Source organism: Dermacentor silvarum, chromosome 2, assembly GCF_013339745.2.
Source record: "Dermacentor silvarum isolate Dsil-2018 chromosome 2, BIME_Dsil_1.4, whole genome shotgun sequence".
Lineage (NCBI taxonomy): Eukaryota > Metazoa > Arthropoda > Arachnida > Ixodida > Ixodidae > Dermacentor > Dermacentor silvarum.
This window is the reverse complement of record NC_051155.1, coordinates 91,151,307-91,171,624: the sequence shown is the minus strand read 5'-3', so window position 1 is coordinate 91,171,624 and position 20,318 is coordinate 91,151,307. Positions and strand designations below refer to the sequence as shown.

Below are 20,318 nucleotides of genomic sequence, written 5' to 3'. Positions count from 1 at the left end.
TTATGAAAACGCAGTAACAGTGTTTGCATATAGAAGAAATATTGTATGCTGTAACTGCTTGAAATTACCACATAGTTACACAGAACCATAGTCCCTCAATACTTTTTCTGGTCACGAAACTCCGCCGTCACTCTATGGAAGAGCTTGATAAGTCGCATGAAGCCGCCGCGTTCCCGCGCCACCGCAGCTGAGAGGCCACCTTTCTCCGTGTTAAACCTGGAGAGACTGCAGATGCGGCGGGCGTGGGGTGAAAGTTTGGACGCGCACTTTATATTTGTGTGTGTGTGTGTGTGTGTGTGTGTGTGCGAGAGCCTGTGCGTGCATGCGCGTGCATACGTGAGTGCGTGCGTGTGTGTGTGTGTGTGTGTGCGTGCGTACACGTACATGCGTGTGTGTGTGCGTGCGTGCGTACACGTACATGCGTGTGTGTGTGCGTGCATGTGTGTGTGTGTTCTGCCGTCGACGGCGACGCCGACGGCAGAAATCTGCTTTGGAGTGTCCATATCATTGCTATCGCAATAAAAATACCGCCGCCACCGCGGCGGCCGCTCGGCTAGGTGTTCAGTGAGGCTTCACTAGCCGCTTGCATATCGCGGCGCAGAGGGGAATGCACCGACCACCGTAGCGCGCAGAACCACTAAAGTGTATCGTAGTACACCGATCACAAGAAGGCAATCTCTTCGCGGCAGCCGATCGCTGCCGTGCAGCGTAGTTCTTTTGTGTAGTGCAACGGTGTCGCAGTGTACGAAACACTCTCTGACAGTTGCCCGAATTATCTCGCAAACACACACACGAAGAAAATTATGGGGTTTTACGTGCCAAAACCACTGATTATGAGGCACGCCGTAGTGGGGGATTCCGGAAAAAAGTCTCAGTTTCGCCCGAAAGGCGAAGCATCAATTGCGATAGCGAATTAGTAGAGAGCTAAACGGAGTATATTACCTTTATCGGCTGCATAAGCTTGGACACATTCGTTAACTAACTGAATTAACAAGCATGGTGTCAGCGCGCACAAGCAAACATGAATAGATCACACTCGATGACCGGACAAGCACTGTCAAAACGCCGGCGTAAGCAAGCGCGCAACAGCACCGAGCAAAGGTTCGTGTGCTCTATCGCTTCAACGGAAAATGAGCGGCGAAAGCACAGCGCATGCAAAGGTAGAATCCGTGTACAGATAGTTTTCAAGACACGGTGCGCGCAACTGCACGCAATCGCGCAAAGTACAAGTACGCAGTTGCTGGCTGAGTAAAAGCCGCACCCCCCCCCCCCCCCCCCCCCCGTCCCACGCTGTCTTCCCGCTTACCTCCTTTCGCGTGGGAGATTTAGTCGCCAGTTCCCCTTGCGCCCGGTCGCAAGATGCACAGTTGGTACTGCAGCTAAACGTCGGTTCTCCTCCCTCCCTCCCTCCCATCCCCCCCACGACCTTTCGCACGGCAGAAGACGTGGCGTTTGCTCTCCGCTGTGCGTTTGCTCTCCGAGGAAGCGCGAGTCCCTCGTGCGCTTTCGCTAGCACCTACAGCATACGGCGACAATTTTATCACCCTTGAACTTCATACGGAACCTCACGGCGACGACGACGACGCCGATGGGAGAAATCCGCTTGTAGTGTCCATATAATTGCTTCGCAATAAAATGTGGGCCACCTGGGGTTCGTTAACGTGCACCTAAATCTAAGTAGAAGACAATTGAGAAAGTGTTCTCAAAGGTGTGAAATTGAAGAGTGATCAAGTAGAAAGGTACGATATATGGATTATGGACCACGCATGTTATAAGTCGCTGTTGCAGTATCGCTATGAAACGGGCCTGCATGCTTATATTTAACCCCATTATGATGTTGTGTCGTGCGGAAAACCAAGCGGAAAAAAATCCAAGTGGATGGGTGTTGCCGCATTTCGCCGCCACAGAAATTGGGCCGCCATGGCCGGGATTCGATCCCGCGACCTCATGCTTAGCAGCCCAACACCATAGCCACTAAGGAACCACAGCGGGTCATACTCACACAGACACGCAGTCGTAAAACCTACGAAGAGCAAAACAGGGGCCGTAAGCAGCTGCGATGACAGTGGCGCCTCGCGGGCTTAGCCTTCCGTTTCACTTTCAGTCGATGGGCAAACGAGCAAAAGCGAGGACATTCTCTCGTCCTGCATTGTTCCGCGTAATGTTGGTGGTGTTCTTGAAGCGCGACAGGACATTTTGCTCGTCGAGACAAACAAATCGTCCATTATATCACTTTGAAGAATTTCGCTAGCACTCTGGAATTGTCCAATTTTGCAGAAAGAAAAGAACCTTTTGAACAATATATCTTGCATTGCTCGTTTACTTCTCCCACAGGCGCTCATTGTTCGTTTAATTCTCATACAGGTGTAAAATAAAATAAGACAACATAAGATTATAAAACTCCGTTTACGCGAGAGGAAACCTTCTCTCCTACAAACTTCCTCTTACGAAGAATGTAAAATTGAGCTTCTCTCTCCTTCTTCCATCCCCGTTTTTCGAGGGAGCAACATGACACCAATCCAGCTAAAGATTTTGCATAGGTGTGTTTCCTCTCACTACGCTTTAGAACGAAAGCGAGTCGCGGACCAAACTTCTTCTTCGTCCTGTGTTGCTGCTCTAAACCAATAAATGGTGCTTGCTGCCTGATATTCCGTGTTGTCCGCAGACGTTTAGCTAGAAACTCTGTACTCAATACTAAACCTCAGAAAAAAAAACGTTTCCTGCCAAGTTGCCTCCAGGCAACACTCGTCAAGAAAAGGTTAATTCAATGGTAATCCGCAATTCTCAAATACAAATGTGTGTGTGTACTCGGGTCGACGGCTGGTCCATGGCCGAAACGTTAGTAAATACGCTTTTTCGCACGTGTAGCAATTATTTACTTCTGCTACATTAAAACCATATCCACATCAATATTTTGGAATACGAGTATATATGCAAAATAGATGTTGAAAGTCATGAGACGTTCGTCACGCTTGCTGACATGTGGTGCTCACTCAGTCACCCCACACTCAATCACTCAATCGACACTGCAATATCTGCAATATCATTGCAGTGGCGAAAGGACTACCTGGGTGAATAGTTAGGCAGAGTCTGTGCTACTTACATTTTTACGTCCCTTTCACAAGTGGTTTGAATCACCTGACAACCGGTCCACTCGGCGTGCAAAAATGGCGCCGTTTCTATTCAAGACAAACACACAGTTTTGTAAATCTTTATGAGTGACAGCCATCCCGAAAATTCTTTCCGTATCAGAACTCAAATGTTCATTGATATAAATTGGTGATTGAGTGTGTGGTGACTTAGTGAGCACCACATGTCAGCAAGCGTGATGAACGTCTCATGACTTTCAACATCTATTTTGCATATATACTCGTATTCCAAAATATTGATGTGGATCTGGTTTTAATGTAGCAGAAGGAAATAATTGCTACACGTGCGAAAAAGCGTATTTACTAACGTTTCGGCCATGGACCAGCCGTCGTCCCGAGTACACACACACATTTGTATTTGAGAATTGCGGATTGCCATAGAATTAACCTTTTATTGACGAGTGTTGCCTGGAGGCAACATGGCAGGAAACGTTTTTTTTAAAGACGATAGTCTTTCTTGGGGAACTTAAACGCTGAAAATTTGGTCTGTCTGTCTGTCTGTTTGTCTGTCTGTCACCCGATTCAGCCACCCGGCCAAAGTTGGACCACTTGCTTACCGCCCACACTACTTAAACTGATACGGCTGTTCATACTTGTGAACGTTATCGATCACAAAGTAAATATTACGCATATCTGAGGCGCAACATCACTAGGTAAGTATTAGGAGGTGTGTTCCTTTAATAGAAAATACATAGATACGTAACTCTAATCACCCTAATTTGTTAAGCTGCGCTGAAAATGCCACGCTATGCGCGCCGACGAACGACGTTCCCCGACTGCGCGCCGACGAGCGCCCTCTGCCATGGAGGAAGGAAACCCTCTTCACAAGCTCAGGTTTCCCGATGTATTGCCAGATGGCGTCCATGTCTCACGCAGCGCCTCCTCAATTTTATCAATGCCAGCCAGATGCGGCCGATTCAACATAAAGGAAGCGCTGTCTGAGGCAGGGCAAAACATAAATGGCCGCTTGATGAAATAATGCGGTAAAATGAAATCTGTTCAAACAAACCTTCATGCCAGGACGGAAATGGTACGAGAACAGCATCACGGGTGGCCGTGGATCAGACCAGCACTCATGTAGTACGGCCGGCAGAAGACTATCGTCTTTCGACGACATTTCGAAGCACGCAGATACGCGGCAAATTTTTCTTTCTGAGGTTTAGTATTGAGTACAGAGTTTCTAGCTAAACGTCTGTGGACAACACGGAATATCAGGCAGCAAGCACCATTTATTGGTTTAGAGCAGCAACACAGGACGAAGAAGAAGTTTGGTCCGCGACTAGCCATGTTTTGAGGCAACAACAACAACAACAACGACTCGCTTTCGTTCTAAAGCGTAGTGAGAGGAGACACACCTATGCAAAATCTTTAGCTGGATTGGTGTCCTACACGTGATGTAAAGGGCATATTAAGGGATATGACCTCCTTGAACTATATGCCTGAAAACCATGCTCCCTTACTGTTGCGCTGAAGTGCCCAGAGTCCTACATGTTGCTCCCTCGAAAAACGGGGATGGAAGAAGGAGGGAGAAGCTCAATTTTACATTATTCGTAAGAGGAAGTTTGTAGGAGAGAAGGTTTCCTCTCGCGTAAACGGAGTTTTATAATCTTATGTTGTCTTACTTTATTTTACACCTGTATGAGAATTAAACGAACAATGAGCGCCTGTGGGAGAAGTAAACGAGCAATGAAAGATATATTGTTCAAAAGGTTCTTTTCTTTCTGCAAAATTGGACATTTCCAGAGTGCTAGCGAAATTCTTCAAAGTGATATAATGGACAATTTGTTTGTCTCGACGAGCAAAATGTCCTGTCGCGCTTCAAGAACACCACCAACATTACGCGGGACAATGCAGGACGAGAGAATGTCCTCGCTTTTGCTCGTTTGCCCATCGACTGAAAGTGATACGGAAGGCTAAGCCCGCGAGGCGCCACTGTCATCGCAGCTGCTGACGGCCCCTGTTTTGCTCTTCGTAGGTTTTACGACTGCGTGTCTGTGTGAGTGTGACCCGCTGTGGTTCCTTAGTGGCTATGGTGTTGGGCTGCTAAGCATGAGGTCGCGGGATCGAATCCCGGCCATGGCGGCCCAATTTCGGTGGCGGCGAAATGCGGCAGCACCCATCCACTTGGATTTTTTTCCGCTTGATTTTTCGCCCGGCACAACATCATAATGGGGTTAAATATAAGCATGCAGGCCCGTTTCATAGCGATACTGCAACAGCGATTTATAACATGCGTTGTCCATAATCCATATATCGTAGCTTTCTACTTGATCACTCTTCAATTTCACACCTTTAAGAACACTTTCTCGAATTGTCTTCTATTTAGATTTAGGTGCACGTTAACGAACCCCAGGTGGCCCACATTTTGGACACTACAAGCGGATTTCTCCCATCGGCGTCGTCGTCGTCGCCGTGAGGTTCCGTATGAAGTCCAAGGGTGATAAAATTGCCGCCGTATGCTGTAGGTGCGAGCGAAAGCGCACGAGGGACTCACGCTTCCACGGAGAGCAAACGCACAGCGGAGAGCAAACGCCACGTCTTCTGCCGTGCGAAAGGTCGTGGGGGGATGGGAGGGAGGAGAACCGACGTTTAGCTGCAGTACCAACTGCGCATCTTGCGACCGGGCGCAAGGGGAACTGGCGACTAAATCTCCCACGCGAAAGGAGATAAGCGGGAAGACAGCGTGGGACGGAGGGGGGGGGGGGGTGTGGCTTTTACTCAGCCAGCAACTGCGTACTTGTACTTTGCGTGATTGCGTGCAGTGGCGCGCACCGTGTCTTGAAAACTATCTGTACACGGATTCTACCTTTGCATGCGCTGTGCTTTCGCCGCTCATTTTCCGTTGAAGCGATAGAGCACACGAACCTTTGCTCGGTGCTGTTGCGCGCTTGCTTACGGCAGCGTTTTGACAGTGCTTGTCCGGTCATCGAGTGTGATCTATTCATGCTTGCTTGTGCGCGCTGACACCATGCTTGTTAATTCAGTTAGTTAACGAATGTGTCCAAGTTTATGCAGCCGATAAAGGTAATATCCTTACTCCGTATAGCTCTCTACTAATTCGCTATCGCAATAGATGCTTCGCCTTTCGGGCGAAACTGAGACTTTTTTCCGGAATCCCCCACTACGGCGTGCCTCATAATCAGTGGTTTTGGCACGTAAAACCCCATAATTTTCTTCGTGTGTGTTTTTGCGAGATAATTCGGGCAACTGTCAGAGAGTGTTTCGTACACTGCGACACCGTTGCACTACACAAAAGAACTACGCTGCACGGCAGCGATCGGCTGCCGCGAAGACATTGCCTTCTTGTGATCGGTGTACTACGATACACTTTAGTGGTTCTGCGCGCTACGGTGGTCGGCGTATTCCCCTCTGCGCCGCGATATGCAAGCGGCTATTGAAGCCTCACTCAACAGTCATGCCAAAGTCGGAACGAGCACGGCGTTGAATGTCTTGGAAACTGCGCGTCTCGTATTTCCACTTGCCCAACTTGCCTGTTGTGTTACGCGGCCTTTTTTAGCTGCCTTATTGAGTGTTTGCGTATGGCGTGGACGAAATGCGCTTAGCGCGTATCTATTATGTCGGATAATAGATACGCATAATAGAGACCCATCGGTTCGCTGCTGTCACAGGCGGTTTCTGAGCAAAGAAACTACTACTGCCCAAATCTCTGTTAAGGGTAGCTATTTGTGGTGTCAGCTAGCTTTTTAGTCAGAGAGTGCTCGATCTTGGTTGTCAGGTGGGTCTTATCTTTTCGCCTACGTATCGATATCGGTTGTGTCGGCTAGAAGACGCCCCGGAGAACAATTTGTGACAGAGCAACATAATTTATAAGGTGGAAAATTACGGTTATGTAGCGAGAACAATGGGAACAGCCTGTTACCGTGTTAAATGGAGCCACATAGTGTGTGCACACAATTTTATTCGTTTTATAAATTTTGTCAAATAAACTTCAAACTGCATGCATTTTCATTGGGAAATCTGCGCCAGGACTTTCTTGTAGCAAATTGTCCACTCATTCAGTTGTTTTGCCATATATTCACTTAATTGCTTTTTCTTGTCACGAAACTCCCGCGTCAGTTTAATATAGAGCCAGCGCCTGCCGCTAGGGGTGCCATAGTAAAAGAAAGGCCACCTAGCCGAGCGGCCGCCGCGGTGGCGGCGGTATTTTTCCTTCTCTGTTCAAAGCCCAGCTTCTTTTCGATTTTATTTACATTATATTTTGTCATAGCAGTTACAGTATCCAAACTTGAACACATGACAGTGTTTTCTCACCGAAATCAAGGCAGGTACAAAAAGTAAACAATCTCAAATTCAGCTGGCGGCTACGTGTCTCAGCAGACGACACGCACAGAATTCTCCCTACTGAGAAATCTGTCGTTAGTTGGCCCAACCGGCTTTGATTAAAAACTTTTAAGCGATTTTTATGCGATGTACAAATAATAAAACATTAGCGGCGTGGTGTGGTCAGTAAACGACAACCTGACTTCAAACTCGTGTGCTGTTACCGAATTCCGATTGCACTCGAGCCATTCTGGCGATGGTGACAATATCTAATCGCACGAACCATAAAATGTTCTAGGACGTCAGAATTAGTTGGGAACAGGTACATCGGCAGATCGTAGCCGTGAATGAAACGATGGCTTGAAGGAAAGTATTGTCATTTTCATATATCGCAAGCTTTGCTAGTTTTCGTGCGTATTATTCCAAATGTGCGACAAAGTTTTCGAACTCGATTTTCGTTGTCAATATAACCCAAAAGAACACAAACGGATTATTATGCCCGACTGACTCAGCACTGCGCTTATTAATCTCTAACTCGCACGAGTAGAGTGACGAGGATTGACGGTTCGTTGCACTCAGTTGTACCATACCTCCTTGGCGAACTGCGACGCATTCGAACCGCGAGCTTTACTTGAAGCAAATGTATAATGACGAACACGCACGCACACACACACGCTAGAGCACTGCATGGGCTCGGGCTTACCCTAAAGCCCGGGCCTGGTAGGACATATCTTTAACGGGCTCCGGCCAGGCTCGGCACGGCATGTGTTTTTTGACCCGGGCCCGGGCCGGGCTCGGCTTTTTTGACGCGGGCCCGGGCCGGGCTCGGATTTTCTGATGGTGTGCGTGTAACGTGCGGCGAGTTAATCTCGCGCATCTCGACTCTGAAAAACCTGTTGCCCCGGCGCAGCTGGAAGCTAGTAGTGATACTCCTGTGTACTTCTCTTTTCTTCCGTCGTATTTCGCGCTGTTTGAACAGGATGTTTAAGTCCAGAAAGACCGAAGTCGCCTCAAACAAAAGGATGCCATTGTATTCCTTGCCAAAATCAATTTAATTATTCCTTTCAGCGCGGTGCAAGCGCGTTCGCGACTTGCTGATTCTTGAAAGGCGAATTGGTAAAACGATGACTGGTAAGATAAGATAAAGCGTCACGCGGCTGAAATATGGCACTGCGTCCATCCATGATTGCAGGCATGTTTTCAACCGGCCGCCTAGCAGCAGCGCATTACGCTGCACCTTGGAGGAACGAGAAGCTTTCTTCAGACTCCATCCATGCGCTGCGCTCACGATCGGCCGTTGCTGCGCTTCGGCTATAGTGTACTAGAATACGGTTTAGTGGAATGAGTGGTTGGGGCGGCGCATGCTTTGTAGTAAGGCGCCCGACGTGGAAAAATACTGTGGCGGCGCTGCGATAGAAGTGGATTGGGCCGCATCAAGGTCGCGCCGTTGGAAACTGCTGGCGGTACTGCTTGGCAGGGTCATTCATAGTACTTCGCGCGGTGGTATTTTGCGTTCAGACCGCCAAAATGGTGTTCATAATGGCAAATGACAGGTATTTAATCCTTAAGAAAGCATTCCGTTCATTCTCTTTAGTATTTCATTTTTTTTAAATGCCGCTCGGTGATGTTTTTCGGTCTCGGGTCGGGTTCGGGCTGGTTTCGAGCCGGGCTCGGGCCGGGCTCGGCCATAGGGAAAAGGGGTGGCGGGCCGGGCCGGGTGGGTAACGTAGATTATTTCCGGGCCCGGGTCTCGCCATAAAACTTTTGGCCGGGCTCGGGCTGGCAGCACAACATAAAAACGGGCCCGGGCCTGGCCCGGGCTGGAAAAATCGGCCCGTGCAGTGCTCTAACATACGCACGCACGCGCACGATCCTACACGCGCCCACACACACGCGTACGCACGCACGCACGCACATACACAAACACACGCGCACGCATGCACGCGTACGCGCGCACACACACACACACACACACACACACACACACACACACACACACACACACACACACACACACACACACACACACACACACACACACACACACACACACACACACACACACACACACACACACACACACACACACACACACACACACACACACACACACACACACACACACACACACACACGCACACACACACACACACAGCCCACGCCCGCCGCATCTGCAGTCTCTCCAGGTTTAACACGGAGAAAGGTGGCCTCTCAGCTGCGGTGGCGCGGGAACGCGGCGGCTTCATGCGACTTATCAAGCTCTCCCATAGAGTGACGGCGGAGTTTCGTGACCAGAAAAAGTATTGAGGGACTATGGTTCTGTGTAACTACGTGGTAATTTCAAGCAGTTACAGCATACAATATTTCTTCTATATGCAAACACTGTTACTGCGTTTTCATAATCATATGTACTGCATAAATTTGGCCATTGCTGAAAAGGGCAAATGGAATAAATTCAGAAATGCCTGTTCATTGGTCTGCTTGGTCAGGCTTTGGATTATTTCGGTGACTTGTTCATGTGCAGATGTCTTGTGAATGCGTACCCTGAAAATAGTTATGTTTCATTGCATTAAAGAAAGCACCTAGCCAATGTAAATTTTTTTTCTTGTTTCTATAGCCCTTAGCGCTATGAGCCAGTGAGTTATACCTGCAATTGGAAATGAACCACATGTAATTTTCTTCTTAATAAGTGTTTTCCTCCTCCTCCACATGCATTTTGATTGACTCAGTTTCGATGGAGAAAGTGCACTGCTGTGGAAGGCATGCATGTTGAGTGCGCATGTGCAACATGGGCCGGTATTTTGTAGCGAAACCTTTCCGATGCTAATGCCCTTTCGCGCTTTTCGCGCTTGGTCAGTGGTCAGAGCGATGGTCCGCTCACGTTATCAACGGGATCAGCCGGCCGTGAGCGGTGGATGATAAGACTAGTATAGAATAAAACATAACGCATTGCTACAAAACACCGGTCACGGTGTTGCGGCAGAAAGACATACGAGTGTTGTATAGAAACTGACTTAACATTTAACACCTTGGAGTAACTTGATATGAATTACGATTTTAAAAATTAACAGCAAAGGTATAAACCACCTCTTGTTTTTTTACTTTTTAATTCAGTGAGCGATGTCCTACTTTCTGAGATTTCTTTGCTTTCGCGTGGTGGAGAGCTGTGGCTGTCATCATTGTATTGCTTTGAAACTCCTACATGAAGCGTGCTTGTGGTATCTGGAGACTATTTAGCGCGCTTGCGTACATGGCCCGCCTGTGAAATCGGTTAAGTGATGTTTGAATACCGCGAGGGAAGCTAGCGCCAGGGGAGGAAGGCGCCTGGAGGTGTATAAGACAATCACGCGCCTGGGAAGGTATGGAGGAGCACGCTCAGAGCACGGCAAAGCAAGGCCGCCTAGAGGAAAGTCTAGGTGGCGTTGAGCGAAGCGTCGTGGAAAAGGAGGGTATACGCGGAGGTGCACTGCGTTGAACTCCTTTGGCAGTTGCTACGGGTTCTAATTGCGGTATGGACGTACCGGATTCGTCTCGTAATAACATCGTTACCGCGCGCCGTATACTGCATGTACGAGTGAAAGCGTCGGCGGAATCAGGGCTGAATCTCGCGTAGCCAAGGGAGGAAAGCAGGGAGGAAGCGCGCTGTCTTCCGTCGCACGCAAGGACCAGGGGGAGGGGAGGGAGGGGGGGGGTTGCGTTATACTCCGGCGGATGCTGCATATAGCACGGCCGCGCGAGCTCCTTTGAAAGTGATCTGCGACGCGGGCAGAGTAGGCGTCTAGGCCTACTGAAGGCCGACAGCTTCGTGTGTGCTATAGCACCCATGCGCTTGCGCGTCACCCGCGTTCATAAAGTGAAACGTCACTGTAACTTTTTTGAAAACAAGTATGCTTCAGAGAAATATGAATTCTTCCAAAACCCGGTGCACATATTGCTGTATTTGTCTTTGGAACGTTATTCAGAAACGTCGCCTTTATAGTTTCAGTAACTCATTCATTGTAGCCACTTCAGCTGACGCTTTCTGAACTTTACCATCAATTTCATAGCGGCAGCTTTAGAAAACTCTGAGTGCCTACTGCTTAGTGTCAGATTTGTTCACACCATAAAAGTATAATGCCTAAACTCTGAACAGCCAGAGGCCACATTGTTAACACAGAGATCTGAGTATCAAGAAAAAACGCGATAAGAAAGGATGCAGGAACAAATACGCACAATTAAATGTTTACTATCAGAGGGATGCAAAAATAATACAACCCATCCCGGGTACACACGGACATCAGGTAACAGCAAGAAAAAACAAAGCGTACTCATATGTCACAGTCATTACATCAAAAGTGACATTTAACTCCAGTGTAAGGCTTACAGATTGTGTGATTTTACTAGCACTACTGCCCACTACTGCTGTGTTTTTACATTTGCAGGCAGCAATATGCGTAGCTATAAATTATTGTTTGTGCATCACTTATTCTGGGTAATACACACCTTGCTGCAACACTGTAAACACAAATTAGCCCATATGGGCGTTTTAACAGCTGACATGCCCTTTTTCCTCCCAAGCTCAAAACAGGTACTCCCACGAGATGGAGTAAAACAAGCTAGAACCTTTATTTTACCCTCGATCTCATTCAGATGAACATTAAGGGGATGTTGCGGTAGTAAAATGGGGGTTTTCAAAAAATAACTGGCGTTGGGTAGATAGGGAGTGCTGAATACGCCCATATCTAACCCGAGCCAAACAGCTAATAGAACAACTCAGCCGCCAGGTGCCGCCTGCCATGACCAACATGGCTGTCACCCCGAGCGGCAATTTCAGTAGAATTTCTGCACTCAGATTCGAAATATCCCGCGCAATGTGCGTCCGCGTTGTTTTTCTGTTTGGAGTAGCTGCGCTAGCGCTGCAGGCGCTGCAGAGAATGCCGCGCCAAACCCGAAACTACGCCACCGTACCGAAACCTTCGAAACGCCGCGCCGACGGGTCTTCGGAGTGCGCGCGCTCGAAGCGACCAAGCGGCAGCCATTACCACCAGCGTCGGCGCATTGTTCTGCCGTCGTTGGTGTCTCCCGCAGTTTCGAACAGCCAAGACTCCACGGTAAGTGATTTTCAACGACCGCTGCACGTTCTGTGTATGCATATGTGTTCAGAGGCGCTGATACGAGTTATTGAAGGCCTCAGTGCAACAGTTGGCCGTCCCGAACCATTTTGCAAACTTTGCCTTGCACGATCACCGTGTTTGTGCGAGCTTTGTCGTATTCGAAGCGAGTGCTTAGAGTGGAGCGAGAATAGTTAGAAAACATGATTTTAGATGATGAGGAACTTTGCCATGTCTTTGAGGTCTGTTAATAGGATGGCTGTGAGCATTCTTGATGTTTCCCCAAGCGCAAGCCACTACCAGAGAAGTTACGTGCAGTGCGGGGTGAGCTAAGCCGCCAAGCTTCGCCGCCTAACCGCGGCCTTAAAATGTGTCAACTCGTTACTGCGATGCGCGTGTGTGCGTGTTTCGGCGCTTCTTTGTGCGCGGTATCTGCTAGCTGCCGCGGACGTGGCGCCAATCCCCTCGTACGGTTGTGTGCAGTAGGTCGCTTACTAAGCGTGCAATGTGTAGATTTGCCGGTACGCTCCGGGCCGGCGGCGTATTTCTATTTGCGCCCCCGTACAGCGCTCGACCGCTGGCGCCACGCTGCGCCGCTCGCGCGTACCGCGTTTCTAGGTGGTTGCTTTCACCGAGGGCGCTCGAACGCAATCATATGGTTCGCATGCTTGTAGGCTTTGCAAGTGTGGCTGTATGGCTGAGGGGGAGAAGAAGAAGAAGCCGGTTCGAACGGCCACGTCTGCGATGAGCTCTGCTGGAAACAGCGCATCGGCCCTTGGCCGACGATTCCACCCCCCGTCAACTACTGATTCCGGTAATTATAAGGTCGTTCTCCCTCGTCTACCAACTGGCAATACCGTTCTCAACTCAGTTTTCCTGCATTCTGACCTGGCAGGGCGGCCATATCGTGCCCCAGACTTTCGCGATGCACTCCTTTCAGTTCTGAATGCAGCTGATATCCTCGGTGCTGGACAGTACCAGATGAGCCATTTGTGGCTAGTAACATGCGTTAATAGCATCGCGAAACAGAAACTTGTCGACAAAGGCGAGCTGCTGGTGAAGGGCCTCAAGTGCCTTGTCATAGACCCAGAATGCAAAAATATCAAGATGAAGCTTCTTTGGCTTCCCCCACACCTCGAACAGAGACGGATTGTTGAAGCGCTAGAACCTTATGGAACAGTGCAGTCTATCACGAGAGAAATGTGGCGGTGTGACGGCATGGAGGGCTGGCAAATGACTAATCGCGACGTGGCGTTTACACTGAAGGACGGAGTCTCTGCAAGTAATCTGCCTCACCTATTGAGCATATACGGGCACCAGTGCCTCATCTTGGTTCCTGGCCGACCACCACTTTGCCTACGGTGCAACAGAGTTGGGCATATCCGGCGACAATGTAGGACACCACGCTGCAGCAACTGTCACCGCTACGGTCACATTGCAGATGCATGCATCGGAACCTACGCTGACAAGCTTCGTGGAAACAGACCAGCTGAGGATGAGACCATCACCGATCATCTAATGGATGTGAGCGAGGTTGTGGATGCGACCGGTGAAACACCCGCTGAAGCTCATCGACAGGAAGAGACAAAGCCTTCATCGGCTGACGATAGCCTTAGCCCGAAGCCTGCCGCTGTGGAGGATACTAAGTTGCCTGACGACGAACCAACTATGTCATGGGCAGAACTGCCACCAGTTCAAGACCGCCCGCCATCAGTGGAATCTGGATTGATGTGTGAGGCTACTAAGAAGCGTCCAGCGCCAGCTGACAACCCATCGTCCGTGGGAAAGGAGGCCCGGGTTCCCAAAGTGTCGAAGTTGACAAAACCGCTCGGAGGAACGCCTGCACCCACAGATGTCTCTTGTGTTGAAGTGCAGCAAAAGGTCGCCAGCGCATCCCCTCCTCAAGACGGGAGTGATGCACCCCTAGAGCAGCGTGTGAACACTGCACCAACATAGGTAATCATGGCGGGCGCTCTTCCCTTCCACTTTGGTACTTTAAATGTCCGTGGCTTACGCAGTAAGCGACGGCAAGTTCAACTCCTTCGTTTGCTACGCAATAGGAAATTAGATATTGCTGCTATCCAAGAAACAAAGATTGAATCCGATGAAAACACAGAAGTAGCTCTAACTCCATTTCTATCTGACTATAATGTTTGTGTAAGCCATGCAATAGGAGTTTCCGCTGGTTGTATGTTATTCGTTAGAAGACATTTACAATGTGATGTGCTGCATTTTTTACAGATAGGGAAGGGCGCCTAATATGGTGTGATATTGATATATGTGGTATTAGCTTTAGATTTGTGTGTGTTTATGCCCCGAACAAGCTACGTGAACGAGAATGTTTCTTTTTATCTCTAGAACACCATTTGTCTACTGATCGTGCATTGGTCCTTTTTGGGGACTTCAATTGTGTATGTAATGTGCAAGATCGTGCGTCATTGAGGCTGAGACGTGATCCAAGTAGTGATGTGTTGCAACGCCTGATGTGTGATTATCAGCTTGTGGACATTGGGGAACATGAAAAAGCAGGGTGTCGCTACACGCATTTCCAAGGTATCTCGCATGCAAGGCTTGATCGAACTTACGTTTCGCTTAGTGCCCTATCACTTATTCATGGTTACACTGTGCACCCTGTGTTCTTCAGTGACCATTGCCTAGTCTCAGCATCTTTTGGTAGCCGTCGATACCAAAGCCGGCGTATGTGCTGGGAGTTGTGGAAATTTAATAACCAACTCCTTTCGCGCGATTGCTTTCTAAAGCGTGTTACTGAGCTTATAGCTCATCTGTCATGTCGCAAGGACTTGCCTCTTTTTGCTGTTTGGGAATTAATCAAACAGGAAATTAAAATAATAGCTATCGAAGAATCATCAATATTGGCCTTTGAACAAAAGATTACCTACAGAGAATTGTATAGACTTCTGAAGGAATTACATGAACTTGAATGTCTACATCCGGGTGAATATATTGATGATATTCATAACACCAAGGCGCAGTTACAGGTTTTGTACGCAGAAAAATACAGAGGTGCACTAGTGCGTGCGCGAGCGCAGCGTTTTCTAGAAGAACAGCCATGCAGTAGGTCCCTAGGTGATGAGCGCCGACATGCGCTGTCTAAACAAATCCTAGAAATAGACTATGGTGGAATAGTTGTTAATGAGCCGACCCTCATAACTCAAGCGTTTTTTGAACATTACCAAAAATTATTTCGAAGCCATAAGCCATTGGATACATGTGTGTCTGCCACCAAATTTGCATCCCTGCTGCCTCAGTTAAATCAGGACGATTATGATTATACAAACGATGACATTGATATTAATGAGATAACTGCATGCATAGATTCATTAGCGAAAGGCAAGACGCCTGGCCCGGATGGCCTTACTGCCGAATTTTATCAGTGTTTTCGTTCCCTCTTGTCCCCATTATTACTTCAGGTGTACCGTGAAGCCTTGGAGGTAGGTTACCTACCTGCCACAATGTATGAAGGGCACACTGTACTCATAGCCAAAAGCAATGATGAAACTAAATTGCAAAAAGTGCACGGATACCGGCCTATTTCCTTATGCAATGTGGATTATAAAATTTTTGCAAAAGTATTAGCTAACCGTTTACAAGTCGTGATAAGATCTGTGGTAGGTGATCATCAAACCTGTGGCATCAGAGGTCGGTCCATTCAGACCAACATTCATGTTGCGAGATCTGTGCTTGAGTGTGTAGCCGAGGGGATTGGACAGGTAGCAATGGTACAGCTAGATCTGGCTAAGGCGTTCGATAGGGTGAAACACTCGTTCCTGTTTGGTGTACTGGAGCATATAAATATCGGATCCCAGCTCCTTAAAGTGTCAAAATATGTTATGCTAATGGCTCAACGAGGTTGATAGTGAATGGTTCTCTCTCCGATCCGATTAGGCTTTTATCATCAGTAAGACAAGGATGCCCTTTGTCACCGCTTCTCTTCTGCCTGTATTTGGAGCCACTTTGTATGAGCATCCGGAAAGAAGAAAATTTCCAAGGGTTTAAACTGCCGTCGAGTGAGATTCGGGTTCTTGCATATGCAGACGACGTGGCCTTCTTTTGTACTGATAAAAAGAGTGTAAAGACTGCTCTCGCAATTACAGAAGAATTTTGTGCGGCTTCTGGTGCCAGCAATAACTTTGAAAAAAGTTCAGGTTTTTGGTTTGGACTATGGGCCACAATGCCATCACATTACGCAGGCATTCAATGGAAAAAATGATCTGTGCTATTTAGGTGTACCTCTCTCACAGTATAGAAATAGCAACAGTCATTGGTAGGGGGAAGTAGGGAAAATACAAAGTAAAGTGAATTCATGGCGAGGACGGAATTTGTCAATGTTCAGTCGTGCTGAAGTGTGCAACATGTTTTTAGTTTCCCGTCTCATGTATGTGCTGCAAGTACTGCACTGCTCAAGACTTCGTATTCAGGCACTGCATCGCGTATTTGCAACATTTATTTGGAGCTCGAGTTGCGAATCCATGCGGCGCGATAATCTGTTCGTCCCTCTTGAACGAGGTGGTTTAGGATTAGTCCATCTCTTCGTCAGGCAAATTGTTTCTCGTCTGTTTTTCTTTCGAGACAGTGATCATCCCTTTTTGCGTGAAATGTTACAGCTCCGATTAGCTCATTATCTTCCTGATATAGTAGTGTCATCAGATGCCAAAGATGTCACACAGGCTCCTTGGGGCTTTCTCAAGGAGGTTGTGGATTCATTCCTTTTCTTGAAAGTTAGATTCAGCCTGGAGTACATTTTCACTGCGAGTCGAAAAGAAATTTCTGCTGCACTGGTGTATTCGATTTTCCCAGATCCTTTGTATCGTGCACCTTATTTAAATCAGCCTTATCAGGATGTACTTAGGCGGGTCGGTAAATTGTGTATACCTCCTGGAGCTAAAACATTTTTCTTTAAACTGCATACGGAAACACTTCCTGTTAAAACCTGGTTGAAGGCGAGGGGCTGCTTCGTGCCATGGTCCACGAACTGTCGACTGTGTCCACGTGCTGAAACTATAGATCACTGTTTTATAGACTGTACAGATGCTATATTTTTCTGGGACATTCTCCAACGGACGCTTAAAAAGGACATTGACATCACTCCATACGCAATTAGATTCCTACCGTTTAAGATTAGTGGCGGTCCTCCCTATGACATGTTCGTAGTACTGGGTTTGTATAGCCTATGGAGAGCTAGAATGTGTGATCGCCATGCCGAAAGCCCGCGATCTACAAGATCATTCTTTCAAGAAAGTGCAGCTTATATAAGAAGTGTGTACGCCGTGCAGGAACCTCCGCCTGACTGGATGCACTTGTTGGACGCATGTGTGTGCTTGCCCAAGTTTTAAGTGTGTAGCTATGTCCGCACTGTAATATACCTTCCACTTTATTTTCTATGCATTAAAGAAAAAAAAAAGTGGCTGTATGGCTGAGTGGTTACGGTGCTCGCTTCGGGATTAGGCGTACACGTGTTCGAATCCCGCCCTGGTTCGATGTTTTGTTTTCTTCTATCACGCTTTTTCTTTTGTTTTCCTGTCTGTTTGCCAGCGCGGTCGTTTGAACCCCGGCGCCACGGTGGCAGCCGTGGTGCCGGGCGCCGACGCGAAGCGGCGGTCGTTGGGGTGTTGCGGAGCGCAGCGTAGCAACACCCCAAATAAAGAAATACTGCTCCAGTCAGGTAGACTGCTCCCTCCCTGATAGTGAGATTATATTTGGATAATCAAAACAGTGATGCGTTTATTTAGGAATACCACCGATCCCCTAACAGCAGGCTAGTCAGCCCCAGCCCAGCGTGTTCTCCGTCAACGCCTCCTCCGTTCCAACGGCGGCGGCGAGAAACATGGTACGCGCGAGCGGCGCAGCGCGGCGCCAGCGGTCGAGCGCTGTACGGGGGCTGAAGTAGAAATACGCGGGCCGGCGTCTGTCTCTTTGCGCCCACGCCGCTGATTGTGCAGGCAGTGCGCGATTGCTGCGTCTAGCCGCGCAGCTTGGGGAGCCAGCACCCGTCGACTTTGGTCTTTAGATTACCGTTCACATTACCGGATACGCCGTCACTCGACCCTTGGCGGGCAGAAAACGATGCGGTTGGCTTGACCAAACATTAATTTACGCGACAGCGTTGGCGGTGATAGGTCACGGGAACGTAGCGCGGTGGCTGTGTTATTTGCTGATGCAGTGACTACGCCTCCCATGCAAGCACTATGCAATATCTATATAGTCGGCGATTGTACACCGTTATTATTCGACTGCCCGCTCTGTTCACTGGATGCCTTGACTTGTTTAATGTTTGTTTTGCTGCTGCACCATTGCGTACAGATATTAAGTTTTGATTTCTACATACCAAATTCGTACAAAGTCGCCCTTTCAAACTAAGGATCTTATCACACTTGACAGTGTGATCGTACTGTGCACGAGTAATATTAACTGAATTCCTGCTGCTGGTAAAAAAAAAGAATGGCTGGCTGATCAACCCAAATCTGACAAAAATGTGCTTTAGGTCCGCCATTGTCTATTGTAAAAAAGACATACTACCTTGGTATTCAATGTCAGTGACACTCATTAATTATGCATCCTCTTGACTGAAATAATCTGTCTTGAAAGCCATTCAGTTTATGTGATCAGTAAACATTTCATGGCTTAAGTGCATAGGGGCATGAGTTGGGTAACGGCTTTAGTTGTAAAGAGTAAAGGCTGTTAAAATATAAAACATTGGCAAGCATAGTTTACCAATAATCATAAGCTGAACGGCATACAAAACTCAGCGTAGCAGTGGAAGTAATCCCGTATTAACTTGCGGCCATGCTGTTGCATGCTCTAGGTAACATTGCTGTGTCTAATTTTTCACTTGTGTTTCAAGACTGCAGCCGTTTCACTGCCAACTGTAAGGATGAAGCAGCTTCATAGCCGGACATCAGACGCCTTCCAAGTTCCGATTTTCAGCAACAGAGGCCTAGGTATGCTCTTACCTAGTTTTTTTACCCTATATCTTTTACCTGCAATGGCTAGTTTTGTGGCTTCAGTTAGAGGGAATGCTGTGACACCTGTTCCATGGGACAGAACACATATATAGGCATGTGTGTTCCAGTAAGGAAATAAAAATGCTGAAGGAGCCCAACATGACGTATTTGAGGACGAATGTATCATGTAAATTACTTGACAAATAAAAAAAACCGACAAGACTGGGTGCACAGTGTGCAGATGTGTAGATGTGTGCATCAGAATAACGACGAAAACCTTGTGCAAGTTTTAAAAAAATTCACTAAGTTGTTTTGTGTGGCATTATTATCATTGTTCATATCACATTATTGCAAAACTGTGCTCTCTAGTATTGCGTGTTAAAAACACAGTTCAAGTACATCATTTGCCTTCACTGTCATATGCATAGAACATATGGATATAAACAGAGCGGAATTATTAAAAAGTTGCTTTGCTTCACCGACCCTAATTTTAGGTCCTTCTCAAGTTTTCCCATCTATTTAAAAAAGTATCATGAACACTTTCCAGGGTTTACAGGCAGCTTAAGCACATTGTGCCAGACTGTGAAGAAGCCAAAGAGGTCCTAGTGTCTATAGTGGTGTCTGGTAAATGCAAGTTTCTTGATTGATGCTTTATGCTTAGTACCAATTGGATGATGTCATGATTTTAGCAAAATTTTTGTTTTCCAGGCAAATATCATTTGATGTGTGTCCAAAGAACCACACTTTTTAATACAGTTGCTCATTCTCTAAGTCCACTGCTTAGTATTATGAAATGCATATACCTTGTAAGCATAGTGTTTGGCCTTCAGCCTTAT

The 20,318-nt window shown here is 47.6% G+C and overlaps 2 protein-coding genes across 2 annotated transcripts; both read left to right on the top strand.

The window, feature by feature from the left end:
* The first annotated feature begins 13,456 nt into the window (after positions 1-13,456).
* On the top strand, positions 13,457-14,476 carry LOC119440218 (uncharacterized). Its single transcript, XM_037705146.2, has one exon. It carries the CDS (start codon positions 13,502-13,504, stop codon positions 14,474-14,476), a length of 975 nt encoding a protein of 324 aa, XP_037561074.2. The 5' UTR covers positions 13,457-13,501.
* A 2,323-nt stretch (positions 14,477-16,799) lies between these two features.
* On the top strand, positions 16,800-17,874 carry LOC119441022 (uncharacterized). Its single transcript, XM_037705766.2, has one exon. The coding sequence runs from the start codon at positions 16,867-16,869 to the stop codon at positions 17,872-17,874; it is 1,008 nt and encodes a 335-aa protein (XP_037561694.1). The 5' UTR covers positions 16,800-16,866.
* Positions 17,875-20,318: the final 2,444 nt, after the last annotated feature.